The following is a 16,333-nucleotide window of genomic DNA, read 5'->3' as shown; positions in this document are numbered from 1 at the left end:
AATAGGTTAATTGCATTGCAGCTCTCTTTTTCTCTGTGATTGTTACAGAGAATAAATTAAAGTTAGTGAGACCGGTCCTGCATGGTTGGTTAGATGGCTATCTGGCGCTCTCTGGTGGAAATATTAAATAACAACAGCATGTTGATGTGAAACCAATCCAGAACAAGATATGCGTCTCCTGGGGGATATTCCAGAAGGCAGGTTATGCAACATACCCGGGTAAGTTAACCCACCAGCTGATTCACAATGCTGCAGCAACCTACTGGCAATGTTGCAACAACACTGCGTGTCAGCTGGGGAGTTAACTTACCCAGGTATGTCACATGACCTGCTTTCTTGAATAACCCCCAGTACCCTGCCTAAAGCTGAGGCGAACTTCCTTTGAAGTGATCTCTGCTCAGCGTGAACATGAAACCTCAGCATGCACGTCAGAAACACCAACACTAAAGAAACCTCAGCATGCACATCAGAAACACCAACACTAAAGAAACACTCGGGAAGCACTTGGTGGATTTTGGTAAAACATTTTATATCCAAAGCAAAAGCAGAAGGGCAGTTTCCCATGCATGGTGGTGTGAGTGTCCCAGTCCCCCTGCAGTGTCAGGTTGGGGTCAGAGGGAGAGGGAGAGGGAGAGAGAGAGAGAGAGAGAGAGAGAGAGAGAGAGAGAGAGAGGGAGAGAGAGAGAGAGAGAGAGAGAGAGAGAGAGAGAGAGAGAGAGAGAGAGGGAGAGAGAGAGAGAGAGAGAGAGAGAGAGAGGGAGAGAGAGAGAGGGAGAGGGAGAGAGAGAGAGAGAGAGAGAGAGAGAGAGGGAGAGAGAGAGAGAGAGAGAGAGAGAGAGAGAGAGAGAGAGAGAGAGAGAGAGAGAGAGAGAGAGAGGGAGAGAGAGAGAGAGAGAGAGAGAGGGAGAGAGAGAGAGAGAGAGAGAGAGTGGGAGAGAGAGTGAGAGGAAGAGAGAGGGAAAGGGGGAGGGTCACAAAGGGGACTACACCTCCCAGATCTGCAGACAAAGTCTTTGGAGTGTCGGCTTGACATCAACAACAAGAACAACAACAAGAACAACAGAGTTGATTGGAGCTGGGAGAAGGCACAACTCTGACAGGCAGGGGCAGAGAGACAGTCTGATGCTATGGCAACAGGCGCCATCAGCTCAGAGTTCATCAAAAGGCAGCTGTCTGTCTCCATAGTTACCCCAGTGGGGGCAGAGGGGGGTGGGCCCCATGAGAGACCAGAATGCTGTGGTGGAGTTGGCATGGCGATGGGGTCATGGGTATCCACAAAAAAGCACAAAACTCAATCAAATCAACGAATCACCTGTTAACTTAGTTTGGCTCCAAATTGTAAGGTTAAAAAAGAGAAGAAAATACAAGCCAATCAATATAAAAATGACATCATACATGTACATGTTTTTTTTTTTTCATTTCTTAAAAGTCTGGTGTAATCTAAACGATTCTTTACACAAAAAAAGAGTAAATAAGCTATGTAATATTATGGCTCCCCACTAGTCACATTCTGTTCAGCCAGTGGCTTCAATACTTTCATATCTAAATGGCTCTCAGAGGAAAACTAATTTTTGGAATAAAATGAAATAATAATGAATAAAAAGTACAAGTACAAATAAAATACAATGAAGTGGCTTAGTGGCATAAAACATAAGAAATAAAACTTATTTCATAAATTCTTTTCATGTACAAAGTCATCAAAATAATATAGGTTCCAGTGCTTTGGGAGAGATAAAACAAAAAAAACTACAATAAAGAATAAAAACAAATAACTTTTTAAAAACATAATCATCAGTTTTTCTTTCCTTTTTTCTGTACTGATCATAAGCTATATCAAATCAAAGGGGAGTCTCAGTCCTCTAACCAACTCTGGGTTTGGTCTTGGTTGGACACTAACACAGGCTCTAACAGTCCACACCACCATGTCCCACACTACCCTGAATACCTCCTGACCTCTTGACCTTCCTGGGTATGGGACTTGTGATGAACCAGTCGTAAACTTGTCTAAGAAAGTTAGGCCTGGTGTCTGGTGGGAGTGGACTTCGGCGAGGGCCTGTGTTCCCTCTCCACCAGGTTGGGCCGTCACCTGGTCTGTCCAGGAAGTCGAACCCAGAGCGGGCGAGGCCACGACGCCTCGCTTAAAGTGTTGATTTGAACACAGCCTCAAGGCACACTGCTGTGTGTGTACGTGTGTGTATGTGTGTGTGTGTATGTGTGTGTGTGTTTGTGTGTGTGTGTGTGTGTGCGAGCTGTGTGAGTGCTGTGCTTTACAGTGAAGACTATGGCACTACAGTATTACCTGAGCATGTACTCTATGTCTGCCCTTCTCCTCCCTCTGAATCATCCGCCGTGGACGCCAGAGGAAGGCAGCTCATAAGGCACGCTGGCAGGCAGGGTTCTGGTCCTACACTGGGACTGGCTCTCGTTCCTAAAGGGGGCTCTGGGTCCACCCTTGCTTCTCTGAAGTACCTCGGCATGCTAATCACATGGTTGGAACACAGCTTTGTCCTCCATGTTGTCGGGTGTCAGTACCCTGAAGGTCAGAGGTGAAAGGTGGGGTGTCAGAAGCCTCCTTCTGGACGACCTAGTGGAGGGGAAGGAGGCTGGCAGTGCCTCACATAATATAATTTCCCTTCAAATAACAGGAGCACTTCCGTGTTAGAGTGAGAAGGAAGTCTGTCTGTGGGAGTGTGTGTGGGGCGCGGGCGGGTGTGTGTGTGTGTGCATAGATTGGGTATAAATCATTCTAGTTCTATTAGGATATTTACATTGGAGGGCTACCGATACTCCATTCTCAGACAAAGATTAGATGCCTCTTGCAGAGTCTTTGTGTTGGTGAATCTGGGCCCGTCATTTGTGTCAACTGTACGTGTGTGTGTGTGTGTGTGTGTGTCAGAGTCAGCATTCATGTATGTGCTTGGTGAACGACTGATTCCACAATTACGGCTCCGAGTGCTTTCAGTGTATGAGTGGGTAGGTAGTTGACCAGAGCATAAAAGCCTATCACAGTATATCAGTGGCCCTTCATGAAAGTCACTGGTGTGTGTTTCGTAGGTCTGCGTGCGTGTTTGAGTGTGTGTGCGCGCATGTGTCTAAAAAGTGTTTGTGTGTTTCTTCTACAGTACAAACGTCTGCATCCCCCATGTGTGAGCGGTTTCCATGTGTGAGTGTGTGTGTGTGTGTGTACGCACATGAGCGTGTGTGTATTCCTCTACAATATATCTGTATCCTCTATGCTGAAGCTGGACCTGCGGCTTGAGTCGACAGAGGCTTCAGGGGACATGGCAGAGAGCAGCGGGTCTCCACCCAAAGGAGACAGGGGCTCATCCATCAGGAAGCCCAAGTCACCTCTCCTTCCTTGGGCATCCAACCCGCCCAGGTCCCCTAGACCCGACAGACCATCCGGGTAGCCAGGAATCCCATCACACAAGTCCAGCGACTGGGCAAAGTCAAAGGGCTGAGAGCTGCCCACAGCTGGGTACTGGAGGGGGGGCTGGGGCTGGAGGTGAGGGGGGAGTGGTGGCAGCTGCCTGGGCTGAGGCTGGCCCTGGCCGTGAGGTTGACCCTGCTGGTGAAGGTGGGCCTGGGGGTGGAGGTGGTGCTGGGCCTGGTGCTGCTGGCCCTGGTGCTGGGCCTGGTGCTGGACTTGGGCCTGGTGGTTGGGGTGCTGATGCTTCTCCTCAGGGCTGGTCTCCTGCTTGACATAGGGCCCCAGCACGTCGGCCGAGTTCAGCCCAGAGGGAGAGGAGCTGGGGAGGCCATGCAGACGAGCCTGCATCTCCAACTCCTACAGGGAGAAGAGGTGGAAAGACATTTATGAATACAACCGTCCCTTGTATCAATATGTGCTTCTGTGTCTGTGTGTGTGTCTGTGTGTGTGTGTGTCTGTGTGTGTCTGTGTGCCTGTGTGTGTGTGTGTGCCTGTGTGTGTGTGTCTGTGTGTGTGACTGTGTGCGTGTCTGTGAGTCTGTGTGTGTGTGTGCCTGTGTGTGTGTCTGTGTGTGTCTGTGTCATCAAAGCCACCTGGATGCGCAGCCACAGCTGTTTGTTGGCCATCTCCATGCGTTTAAAGTTGTTCTCCACCTCTCTGGTCCTCTGTGCGTCCTTCTGCATGCGCTTGATGTACTCCACAGACGCCCTGAGGATGGTGCCCTTGTTCCAGCGCACGTCCCTGCACGTGCACCACGCGGGAGGGCAGTTTAGATATGTGACAGCCTTGTCCACGGCCTCTCTCTCTCCCTCCCTCACACACACACACACACAAACACACACACAGCATGGTGACTTACAGGTCGTTGGTTTTGGGGATCATGGTCCCCAGCTCCTTGATGCGGTCGTTGATGTTGAACCTTCTCCGTCTCTCAACTGAACCAAACAGAAACAGCGACACAGGGATATGAGCTGTAATGGGTGATCTCTGCAACAGCAGTCAACACCCCACACACACACAGTCAGATATAGTATACGAGGAATCTGAGGTCCATTCCTGTTATTGCTGCCTCAAGTGTCTATAATAAACACATAGTCCTGGTCTAGAGCAAGGCACACGGTCACAGGCAATTAGATGTTAGTGCAAGAGCAGCACAAAGTAACAGGTTAACCATTTACCCACCAGTCACACTGTCAGCTAAATGAACATGGAACCTATATGTATGTGTGTGTGTGTGTGTGTGTGTGTGTGTGTGTCTGTGTACTTTGAAGGGAGCACTTATAAAAGTGAAGGATGAGTGAGTAAAAATGCTAACTACGCATCTGAAGGAAAAGAGGGAAGACCGAGGAAAGGGAGAACGTGTGAAAGAGTGTTCATACTCAGGTTGTGGTTGTCTTTCTTTTGTCTCTCCTTGGCCATCGCACGGGCTTCTGTATCTTGACAAAAACAAAAGGCAGTCAACCAACACTGTCTGTCTGACCCTGGAAACCCACTCTGTCATTACAGCAGTGGTCTGCAGGATGTAGGTACAGCAGGATGAAGGATGTAGGTACAGCAGGATGTAGGATTTAGGTACAGCAGGATTTAGGATGTAGGTAAAGCAGGATGAAGGATTTAGGTACAGCAGGATATAGGATGTGGGTACAGCAGGATGTAGGATGTAGGTATAGCAGGATGTAGGTACAGCAGGATGTAGGATGTAGGTACAGCAGGATGTAGGATGTAGGTACAGCAGGATGTAGGTACAGCAGGATATAGGATGTAGGTATAGCAGGATGTAGGTACAGCAGGATATAGAATGTGGGTACAGCAGGATGTAGGATGTAGATACAGTAGGATGTAGGATTTACAGCAGGGGTGTAAGTTAACATTACGGATAGAAAATGTGATTTTTGCTCATTCACATTCATTAGGATGTAGTATTCAGCTTTGGATAACATCCCTATTAAGAGTCATGACAGACCTGCCATTGGTCACACATACCATGTACAATGATCCTTTCATGTACTAACTGACTCATATTTATGTAAATGTGTCCTTTTCATAATGACAGCAAATGAAACACAAAGTCATACACAAAAAAGTAATTTAGTAAGAAAAGTTATACATTTGTTTCTATGTTTCTACCAAAGACTGGTACATTGACTGGTTGGTTACATGATGTTTCTGCCTGTTTGATTGGCCTCTGAGGCTGTGAGTGCGGCTGTGATTGGTCCTACCTGACATCTCTCGTTTGATGGCAAGACTGGGAGGGCAGGAGTTGCTGGTCATGGCGATGGCTGGACCTGTCATGCCTGGTCCTGAATACACATCAAGATGACTGCTGGAGAGAGGGAGCTGGACAGAACACACACACACAATCAGTTACTTTATCTAAGTAAGTATCATTAACTCAAACTCTTAATATCCCATTAGAAACTCTATTGATTAACTCAGTACCACAAAGAGCTCTATCCTCAAGATTCAGATCTAGTTATTACATCAAAGCTAGGCTTCCAAGGATTGTAAGGTTAAGCAGGGGTTGTACATACTTGCTTATGCTTCAGATTAATGTTAAGCACTCCAAAATGACCAGCGGGTTCCTCCCCACCCCAGCTATACATACTACCACGTTCTGGGGCTTTTAATTGGGTGCTTATGGAATGATTACACCAATACAGTCTTTGTGACTAACTCGTTTGTTTAATATACCATAACCACTTACAGAGACAAGTGGTTCCCCTATATCTTCTAAATCCAACTTCTACATGCCTGTTTTGAAAATGGACAGAGACACCTACTTCTGTCTAACTCTTTCTCTACAAGAGGACTGCAGAACGTCAAGGTTTCAAAGTGGTTGAAGGTTTATAGGATGAACCAGGTAGCTGTGTCTCCACAGGGTTTATATAGGGTCATCCTGTGTTGTCCAAAGCGTAAGACTGGGTAGGGAGCTTCATAAACACAAACTGCATCTTTAGAGAGCAGCTGTAAAAACTAGATAGTAATAGATTACAAGTCAAAAAACACCCTTAAACAACAGCGCACGCACACAAAACCACCAATCATTTACTATAAGTCATTTTGCTTATCACCCTCTTTATGGGTTTATTCTAACCCTATCGATGATCCTATCTCCAACTACTGGATGTTGGGACAGCAGTTTCTCCTATGTCTTTGTGAAAATGTTGTGTAATGGGTGTTGAACCTAGTTGAAATGTAGCAGTCACTATGAAAGGGATCTGGTTCAGGACAATTACAGGTTGAGTTTGGAGAGGGTTTGTGTAGAAGGTCCATGTATCTTATGAGTTTGAATACAGTTCAGTCTCTTTGAGATCCCTAATGAGGCTTGACTGATAGCTATCTCAAACAGATAGCTTATCTCTCAGACTACTGAGGAGTAGATATACACATACTACTGAATGAGCCACTTCTGAAATTTCTACCAAGGCTGGAAATGTTGATATGACAACCGGTTCTCTCAGTCTCAGTTCACGTAAGAACCAGTGTCAGCCATGCTCCCCCACCCTCATTGGTCCTCTTCCCCATGCACCCCTCTCAACACTGCACTTTTCCTCAAACCACTGCTTTACTGTACACACTCTCCACAAAAGAGGTTCTGCAGAGGGGTGCTCTGAGATCCAACGGTAGGTCGAGGTGGGAGAGATTGACTCGCTAAAACCTTTAATCAATATCTCCAGCGCACATCTGCACACTCAGACAAAAACATGCGGACATGTTTGCAGAAAGCAAGCACGACTGGATCCCATGTTTTGTCACCCGCTAACACACACAAACAAATATGCTCTATTCTCAAACGTTCAGTGTGCGATGCCTGGGATTGTCTGTGTGGTGGTCCCAGCTTTCCTTAAACTCTGAGATTCCAGAGATTCCAGGGAGTTTACTAGTTTAATCCACCTCGGGGATTAGTAGAGGAGATTCATTCATTAGAGGAAACTCACTGTTTCAAACCAAGGAGGGAATGTCACTGTGAAATACACAGGGGTAATGTGGAGAAAACCTACAGAGTCTACAGCAACACACACACACACACACACATCTCTTATAAACACACACACACACACACATATCTCTTATACACAGAGGCTGAGAAACATGCGGTTTTGAGAGGACAGTTTGAAAGTTTACAATGGAGTTTAAAAACATCAAAATGTCTCCAAAAATTTAACTCATCACATCCTGGCTTATGTCCTTGAAGGATGATCAATAGCTGTATCTAATTCATCATTGTGATTCACAAACAATACAATCTACTGAGTGAGCCAATCAACAATACACTCAAACGAGCCTTTTCAATCCCACAAAGCCAGTTTCTCTCTCTTCAACACACACACACACACTCACACACACACACTCACATGCTGGAGGAGGGCCAGAGAGGGCAGACAGAACAGAGGTTGGTGGCGACCTTCACTCTGGCATGCTATGTAATGTCTCTCTAATGGTTGAGCGTGCCTCTGGCTGGACACTTGCCCACACGGATCCAGCTGTACAGCTCTGCTCCGCCACCAAAGCCACGCTCCCCTATCACACTGCTCCAGGTTCATCCCATAATCAGGGACCCGAGGTTGGGAGTTAGAGCTGAGCTGACCTACCGTGCCCCAGCTCTCGCTTCAACCCCGGCCCTAACTCGAGCTCCAACTCCAGCCTCAGCCCCAACCCCAGCAGCGTAACCCCCAGCCCCAGCCTCACCCCTGGCCCCCACAGCCTAACACCCAACCCCAGCTCCAGCCTAACTCCCAGCCTCAGCCTCAGCCCCAGCCACAGCCTAACTCCCAGCCTCAGCCACAGCCCCAGCTCCAGCCTAACTCCCAGCCTCAGCCCCAGCCCCAGCTCAAGCCTAACTCCCAGCCCCAGCCCCAGCCCCAGCCCCAGCCTAACCTCCAGCTCCTAGGTTGTCATCTTACCAGCTGTATCTGCTCTCCATCAATCACTTCCACAATGGCATAGGTCTTGTTCATTTCCTTCATCCTTTTTTCAGTAAGCCTGTGTTCTCTCACACACACTCTCTCTCTCTCTCTCTCCCTCTCTCTCTCACTCCAGTCTTCATAAGAGACTAACCTCTGCAGTACCAGTCCGGTCTCTCTTCTACCTATTCCCAGTGAACTTTCCCCTAACTGGACTTTCAGCCTGTTTTCCCCTCTCACAAATTCTCCTCCTCCCCCCTCCCCCCTCTCCTCCTTCCCTCCTCCTCCTCCTTCTGCTTTCCTCTGAAAGCCTTGTAAACAAGTTGAACTCTAACTGGCAGTGGTTTAATTGTTAATTTAGAAGCTACTCCTTTAAACACAAAGGACTGTAGTTCTTCTCTAAGATGGATACCCACAGACCAGAGGCTTTTTCAGGGAAGGAATGTTCAATCTCTCCAGCGCTTCACGTCAATAATTTAAATCAATTAAACACTTAAAGTCCTTCAAGAGAACTGAAAGCTTCCCCTGGGCCAAAGGGTCCAGCAACAGACAGGCAGACAGGCAGACAGAGAGGCAGGCAGGCAGGCAGACAGACAGACAGACAGACAGACAGACAGACAGGCAGGCAGGCAGGCAGGCAGGCAGGCAGACAGACAGGTAGACAGGCAGGCAGACAGGCAGTCTGACAGGCAGGCAGGTAGGCAGACAGACAGGCAGGCTGACAGGCTGACAGGCAGACAGACAGACAGACAGACAGACAGACAGGCAGGCAGGCAGGCAGGCAGGCAGGCAGGCAGACAGACAGACAGGTAGACAGGCAGGCAGACAGGCAGTCTGACAGGCAGGCAGGCAGGCAGGCAGGCAGGCAGGCAGGCAGGCAGGCAGGCAGGCAGGCAGGCAGGCAGGCAGGCAGGCAGGCAGGCAGGCAGGCAGGCAGGCAAGTTAGAAGCGAGCCAGTTCATTCTATACACAGGCACAAACATTCTGAGTCCGTCTCAGGGAAAGGTTCGGCCATTTTGAAGCTGAAGGAATTTTATACAACAACAACAACAACAGCTGCAGGAGCTGCAGTGCTGGTTCGGATATTCACAAAGAGAGAATCTATAAAGATGGATTCAAATAAAGAAAACAAGGAGGTCCTTTCTGTCTCAGAGTCCAGTCAGAGCCTCAGAACTGATGACTCGACATAATCACCCCAATGACTCACACAGAGAGAGCACAGAGGGACCAGAATACACCACTGGGGGCCATAAAAGGGCGAGAGAGGACCAGATAGAGGGACAGAGAAGAGAGGGTTAGAGAGGAGAGGTAGAGCGATGTAAAGAGGAGAATAGAGTGGTAGAGAGCAAGATGACAAGGGCACTGAGAGAAAAGGAGGACAGGGGAGGGAAAGGAAGGAAGGAAGGCTGCTGATACGAGTGGGATTAAGCAGTTATTAAGAGCATCAATAGTCATCAGACAGGAAGACAGAGAGAGTGAGAATGGAGGGCTGATGAAGAGATGAGACAGAAACAGTAAGATATCTGTTCTACTCACTGTGTTGGGCATCTGAACAGGGTCGATGTATGCTTGTATGTCATCATAACTGGACTGCATGCTGATGATGTCATCAATGACCTCGTCCATCTGCTTCAAAACCAAGAAGTTAGAACGTTATTCACAGCCCTAGGGACGTTTGTTAATAACATGAGCAGCTTAGGGAAGGTATTCATGTCCAGGTACACAACACACACCGACGGACCAACACAGAGCAGCTAGTAACTCATTTCAACCCACACGTCTCTTCAAGGCGTTCGCTGGAGGAGGTGCAACCCATTAGTCTTTTTATTTACTTGACAGCTGATGCAATCACTCCAATCCCACAGTGTTCAACCACCACTCTACTGGAGAGGTGAAGTTAGTATGGAGTCAACATTTGAAGTGTTTGTCTATTTTGCTTCTGTTGCAGTTTAGCTGTTTGGGGGGAGGGGGGAGGGGGGAGGGGAAGACATGGCCAAAGTCTGGGAGGTTCAAAGGGCCCTGGGTGGTGTGGCGTCCCCCTGTCACTTGTTAAACTGTCATTATGGCTGCAAGGCCATAATAGAGCATTTAAACTGCAATGACAATCAGAGTCAGTTAGCTGAAGTTAGGCTGCACAGTGATTTTTACTTCACACATATTCACATAAAAATACACGCACACAAACACACACACACACACCATGTATGCATGCCCACACACACACACACACACACACACACACACACACACACACACACACACACACACACACACACACACACTGGCACACACCATGTATGCATGCCCACTCACACACACACACACACACACACACACACACACACTGGCACACACCATGTATGCATGCCCACACACACACACACACACACACACACACACACACACACACACACACACACACACACACACACACACACACACACACACTGGCACACACCATGTATGCATGCCCACTCACTCACTCACACACACACACACACACACACACACTCACTCAAACACACACACACACACACAAAGGAGCAGGCAGATATAAACATGCAGCGTACACACTCCAACATGCATAAACAAACAGTAGAAGTGTCAAATAAACCTTGGTCTTTTGTACCAGGGGCAATCTAATCATTATGACATCTTCATAAAGTGTGGAGAGAAGGTAATCATCCATCTCTATTACTTTATACATGAGGCCAATCAAGCCATATATCCACCCCCACCCCCCGGTACACACACACAACGTCAAAAAATGTGGTGTGTATATTTCAGGTCAAACCCAAGTACAGTTGTTGACAGTGCAACACGTCACCAGATTATCACAGCTTTCTCTGGCTTTCATAATTGTCTAGACATAAGCTTTAGCACAAACGGGTGTTTGCGTGTTTGTATTGTGAACGTGTGTGTGTGTGTGTGTGAGCATACCTCATTTTCATGGCTGGAGCCAATGTTGAGCAGGGCCATGGGGCTGTTGGGGGCACTGTTCCCTGTGATGAGCTGCTCAGTGCGCATCCGGGGGGAGTGGAGGGGAGGGGGGGCGGAAGCCGAGCCCCCCGGGGGGGCCAGAGAGGGGGGAGGGGAGGGCTGCACCACCCCTGTTACTGCATGAACCGTCTGGTCAGAGAGGAGAGACAGAAGCTCTGAAGACAGGAGGGAGGCGGCCAGGCAGATTGACGGACAGGCGGAAGGGGGCGGGCCGGGCACCGTACCTGTTTGGTGGCAAAGGTGGTGGAGAGGTACTCCTTCACCTGCTGTCTTTGGGACTGGCGGATGTGGTAGTCTGTGGGATTCTCCAGATGAGTCTGCACCTGCACACACACACACACACACACACACACCAGGGGTTCAGATCACCCAGGTCATCGTTGCACACAGCGCAGCCTGAGCTCCACATGAACTCGGAAATATGGACATTTCACTGGAGACCGTCGACTGGACGTGACCACTGTGTAACAGACCAGTCAGTTTTGGACAGTAGCACTCCATGGAGACTAACAGGTCATGGTATGTTCCTGGTGAAGTGTACCGGTTAGACTGTACTACACTGAGCAAAGCTTGGCCTCATTCTTTCACATCAAAGGCTAAAGATCAGCCGAGCAGATTCCTGCCTCCTGCTCCAAGAAACTCCCCCCCCCCTCACCCCCCCACCCACCCACCCACCCCCCACCCACCCACCCCCCACCCACCCACCCCTCTCCTACAGTTTTATAATCGAACACTCGGCTTAGGTCAAATCCAATAGTTAGCGCTTCATGCCAAAAGTATTTCGGTTTGTTGTCCTCTCCAAGGCACCGGACAGGTTCGTACAGGCCCCTATGTGATTGGTTGGTGCAGTTTGTAAGTGTGTGTTTTTGTTTACAGTGGAAGGCATGAAGGCAGGGCTCATTTGGAGAGACTACAGGCTGAGACATCAACACAGGCGCACACCCACAAGAGGGATGTGAAGGAGCGCTGACAACTTCATGCCAAAACTGTTTTGTATAAAGACTTCTGAAAATCTCCTACCCACTGCACATACATGTTTATCATGTCTATACATATGCATGTGTATGCCTATACAGAATTTAGTAACACACTCACAGACACACCATTACTTCTAGATAAGAACTCTGACAACTCTGAAAGTCGGCAAAACTGTTATCTGCCCCTGTTTGACATCACATTGTCTCTGTACAATATCTTCCCCCTGCCTGCCTGTGATACATATCTAATTTACAAACACACACACACACACACACATCCAGTACACACACATGTATACATACACACACAACACCTCCATCCTCCTGCCTCCCCTCACCCCCCTCATCCCCCAAGGGTTCCCTACCTGCTTGCTGCTCCACCGCATTTTCTCTTTATCTTTACCTCTCTGTCTCTCTCTCTCTCTATATATTTCCTTCTCTCTGCGGGGCTAGCTGCTGTCGGCTGTGCTGGACTGTGTGGTTTCCCTCCAGTGCTCAGCGGGCAGTCAGAGGGCCTGCTGCTGCGTCTGACCACCTCCAGTGCCCACAGGAGAGAGGCTCACCGAGGCAGCCTCCCCTCTCTGCAACACGTGAGTGGATTACTACAAGTCCCACTGCCCCCACCCCTCCCAGCCCCTTCCTTCCACACCACTTAGACTCTCCCTCGATCTTCTCCCCCTGACTCCACTTTCTCTCCGTTCTCTCTCACTCCCTCCCATCTCTCTCTTGCTGTCTGCACGCTTTGACCCCTCCCTTTTTCTCTCCCTTTCTCGGCCTCGCTCTCCCTCCTAATTCAAAGCTCGGTGAACGTCTGATGACTTTGAATTCAATCTAACCTCGAGGTCCACGTGCCACGAGGGTCTCCTCCACTGCCTGGGGGAACGACAGGAGACGCTCTCCTCAACACCACAGACACTTCCCCACAGCAGGACTGTGCTCAGGCCTAGGCTGTAACTTCACTGTGGTGGTCCCAGCCTGGGTCAGTTAAGCTCAGGGTGTGGGTGTGTGTGTGTGTGTGTGTGTGTGACAAGCTGTTACAGAGATCAAACTGGCTAAACTTCCTTTTAAGTTTTTCTGCCCAAATCCTTTGGCCCTCCCCCCCCCCCCCCCCAAAAAAAAAGAAAACCTGCCTCCGGCCCTTAGATTAAGAAACGATGACACACACACACATACGTGCACACACACACACCCTAACCCCACACACACCCTAACACCACACACACACACCCTAACCCCACACACACCCTAACACCACACACACACAGTCTCACCTTGAGCACCTCCACTGGCACCTGCATGCTCTGGTAGTGTTGGGGGGCGCTGATGGCGGGGGAGGGGGCCGGGGGGCCGGGCATGTGCTGCTGCATGTACTGCAGCGCTGCATTCTGCTGCTGCTGCTGCAGCTGGCGCTCTCGCTGTTCCTCCTGCTGCAGCTGGTCACGCATCAGCTGGACACACACACATCAACACACACACATCAACACACACACATCAACACACACACATCAACACACACACACATCAACACACACACATCAACACACACACACATCAACAGACGCTCAGTCTTACGGCACTATGCACTAATAACAGTATATATTTCAGAAAATACCCCAAGCCAACCCACACTAAACAACACTATTTCTGGTGCAGTTTGTTTCTGTGCAGTTTTATAACGTTCCATAAAGTAGTGTTTTCAGGTCAGCTAAAATTAGAGTCCCACCGCTTACAGATCTGCAACCTTGGGACTGTACAATACTTTTTTTTCAGAGGGTTTATCAACGGTTACAAACGGTTCAATCTTTTTTGTTTGTCCTTTACAAAGAATCCCGGTGTTGTGTGGGTATCGTTGCCGTGGCGTAACAGCAGGCGGCCATCTTACATACCTGCAGCCGTATACCAATGCGGGAGGCCATGGCTGGGGGGCGCGGGGGGAGGGGGGGGCGAGACGACGCTGACGCACCGCAGTCCAGCCCGAGAGAGTGAGGAAGCTGTGGGGGGAGGGGGGGGAACAAGAAGTGGAAAGACGAGTGAGATAAATCACTGTAATGATCTGTGCCCTGTTGCTGTTCCCTGGCTGTTGTTGAGGACAATGTGATTCCTGTCTGCTTCCTGACCCCAGGGATGTGTCTGTGCTATGGTGTACATCATACAGTCATATGATATCAGCTCTCTATATCAACTGTTTAATGAATAACACGACCCACAGGGTTTTCTATATCAGACTCCAACAATGGCACACATTCACGGATACAGACACATACTCAAAAGACTTAGACAATACCATATATACATCTTTCTGTATGCGTGTAGCCTGGGTCTGTTGACCCAGAGCGTGTAGCCTGGGTCTGTTAGCCCAGAGCGTGTAGCCTGGGTCTGTTAGCCCAGAGCGTGTAGCCTGGGTCTGTTAGCCCAGAGCGTGTAGCCTGGGTCTGTTAGCCCAGAGCGTGTAGCCTGGGTCTGTTAGCCCAGAGCATTCCCTGGGTCTGTTAGCCCAGAGCGTGTAGCCTGGGTCTGTTAGCCCAGAGCGTGTAGCCTGGGTCTGTTAGCCCAGAGCGTTCCCTGGGTCTGTTTGCCCAGAGCATTCCCATGGCCAGACCCTAGACAAACCCAGACACACACGCAACCAGAACACTTTTCAATAAACATTGTATTACTCACAATCTGATTGGTTTATATATAAATATGTGTCATGAAAATAGTGCCTGTAAGGAGTCAGTAAGATTAGCCAGCCTGATATAAACTACACACCACTATATCTAGCCAGCCCCGGCCCCAGGCCCCAGGCCCCCGGCTTGTTACAGAACAGCAATGTTCTGGTTGGAGCAGCACAGGTCAGACCCTTGTTAATGAGCCTTTCTGGAGGGAAAGGACGACAAAAGACAGCAGCAGACAGATCTATGTGTCTGTGTTGCTTGAATACCACACTGTCAGTCAAGGGTAAGGTGGTGTAGGACAAGGGGGGGGGGGGGGGTCTGTGTGGTAGATGAAGGCTGGGCATGAGGATGTGTGTGTGGGGGGGGGGTGGGGAGGGGGCTGCATGGGCCCCGCCCCTCCCCACCCAGAAGGGTTGGGACAAGGAGCATTACCATGGTAACAATTTGGGAAGTCATGTGGTAGTCATGTGGCTCTGTTGTTCTGGGGTGATCATGTGAGCAGACTATCAGAGGGGAACACCCTGAACACCCCACACCACCTAAACACCCCTGCCCCCCCCCCCCCCACACACACACACACACACACACACACACACACATCACCACGCCCAGCCTTCATCTACCACACAGAAAACCCTACCCAATCCTGGGGAGTCCCAGAGACCAGAGTTCCCCTATCTACAGTGGCATGACTCAGCTTTTATTACACATGAGTGGAGGCCAGAGCTTCAGCAGGCCTCCTGGCCCTCCACTGCTGCTCCTGGGGAGGACGTGGGCTGATGGGACTGCTGTGAGGAGGACACACCTGACTCACAATCAGGATCCTGACAGCCAATCCCAAGCTCTGCTCGCTGTCATCAGCTACACACTCTGCCTTTGGGGTGGTGAGGTAGGGAGAGAGAAACAGAGTGAGAGAAAGAGAAAGACAGAGAGAGGGAAACAGAAAGAGAGAGAGAGATAGAGAGGGAGAGATAGAGAGGGAGAGACACACAGAGAGAGAGAGGGAGAGGAGAGAGAGAGAGAGAGAGAGAGAGAGAGAGAGAGAGAGAGAGAGAGAGAGAGAGAGAGAGAGAGAGAGAGAGAGAGAGAGAGAGAGAGAGAGAGAGAGAGAGAGAGAATAGCTCATTGTGTGTGAGGTACAATAAGAAGGGCAGCTCCTATTGAGAAGGACTGAGGCCGCCTGTTGTCCACCGTGTACATTTCAGCACCCGAGGGGGCACACTGGGCACACACTGCCCGCATTGTGCCCACTGGCTGGCCCGCATACAAACACACACTCACACAGATACAGACACACACTCACACAGATACAGACACACACTCACACAGATACAGACACACACTCACACAGATACAGACACATAC

At 49.4% G+C, this 16,333-nt stretch overlaps 1 protein-coding gene and 1 non-coding gene across 4 annotated transcripts in view; both read right to left on the bottom strand.

Annotated features, from left to right (window-relative positions):
* Window positions 1-508: 508 nt before the first annotated feature.
* Window positions 509-16,333, bottom strand: part of tfeb (transcription factor EB) — a 30,948-nt gene continuing 15,123 nt past the window's right edge. For all 3 annotated transcript variants that reach the window (XM_084704306.1, XM_084704308.1, XM_084704307.1), the window contains exons 3-12: window positions 14,198-14,302; window positions 13,583-13,759; window positions 11,559-11,657; window positions 11,275-11,463; window positions 9,871-9,963; window positions 5,650-5,767; window positions 4,810-4,860; window positions 4,290-4,365; window positions 4,024-4,171; window positions 509-3,787 (exon numbers count right to left, since the gene is read on the bottom strand). In XM_084704306.1, coding sequence (XP_084560432.1) covers window positions 3,212-3,787; window positions 4,024-4,171; window positions 4,290-4,365; window positions 4,810-4,860; window positions 5,650-5,767; window positions 9,871-9,963; window positions 11,275-11,463; window positions 11,559-11,657; window positions 13,583-13,759; window positions 14,198-14,227 — 1,557 coding nt within the window. In that variant the 5' untranslated portion in view covers window positions 14,228-14,302 and the 3' untranslated portion in view covers window positions 509-3,211. The remainder of the gene's footprint in view (window positions 3,788-4,023; window positions 4,172-4,289; window positions 4,366-4,809; window positions 4,861-5,649; window positions 5,768-9,870; window positions 9,964-11,274; window positions 11,464-11,558; window positions 11,658-13,582; window positions 13,760-14,197; window positions 14,303-16,333) is intronic.
* Window positions 1,168-1,277, bottom strand: LOC146272681 (small nucleolar RNA SNORA5). The gene has a single exon (XR_014767035.1). It is a non-coding gene; the product is annotated as a small nucleolar RNA SNORA5 (small nucleolar RNA).

The sequence above is a fragment of the Hypomesus nipponensis genome, chromosome 9, assembly GCF_054491055.1.
Source record: "Hypomesus nipponensis isolate SF chromosome 9, ASM5449105v1, whole genome shotgun sequence".
NCBI classification, from domain to species: Eukaryota; Metazoa; Chordata; class Actinopteri; order Osmeriformes; family Osmeridae; genus Hypomesus; species Hypomesus nipponensis.
The sequence above is the reverse complement of the archived record's forward strand: the minus strand, read 5'-3'. Positions and strand labels throughout refer to the sequence as shown.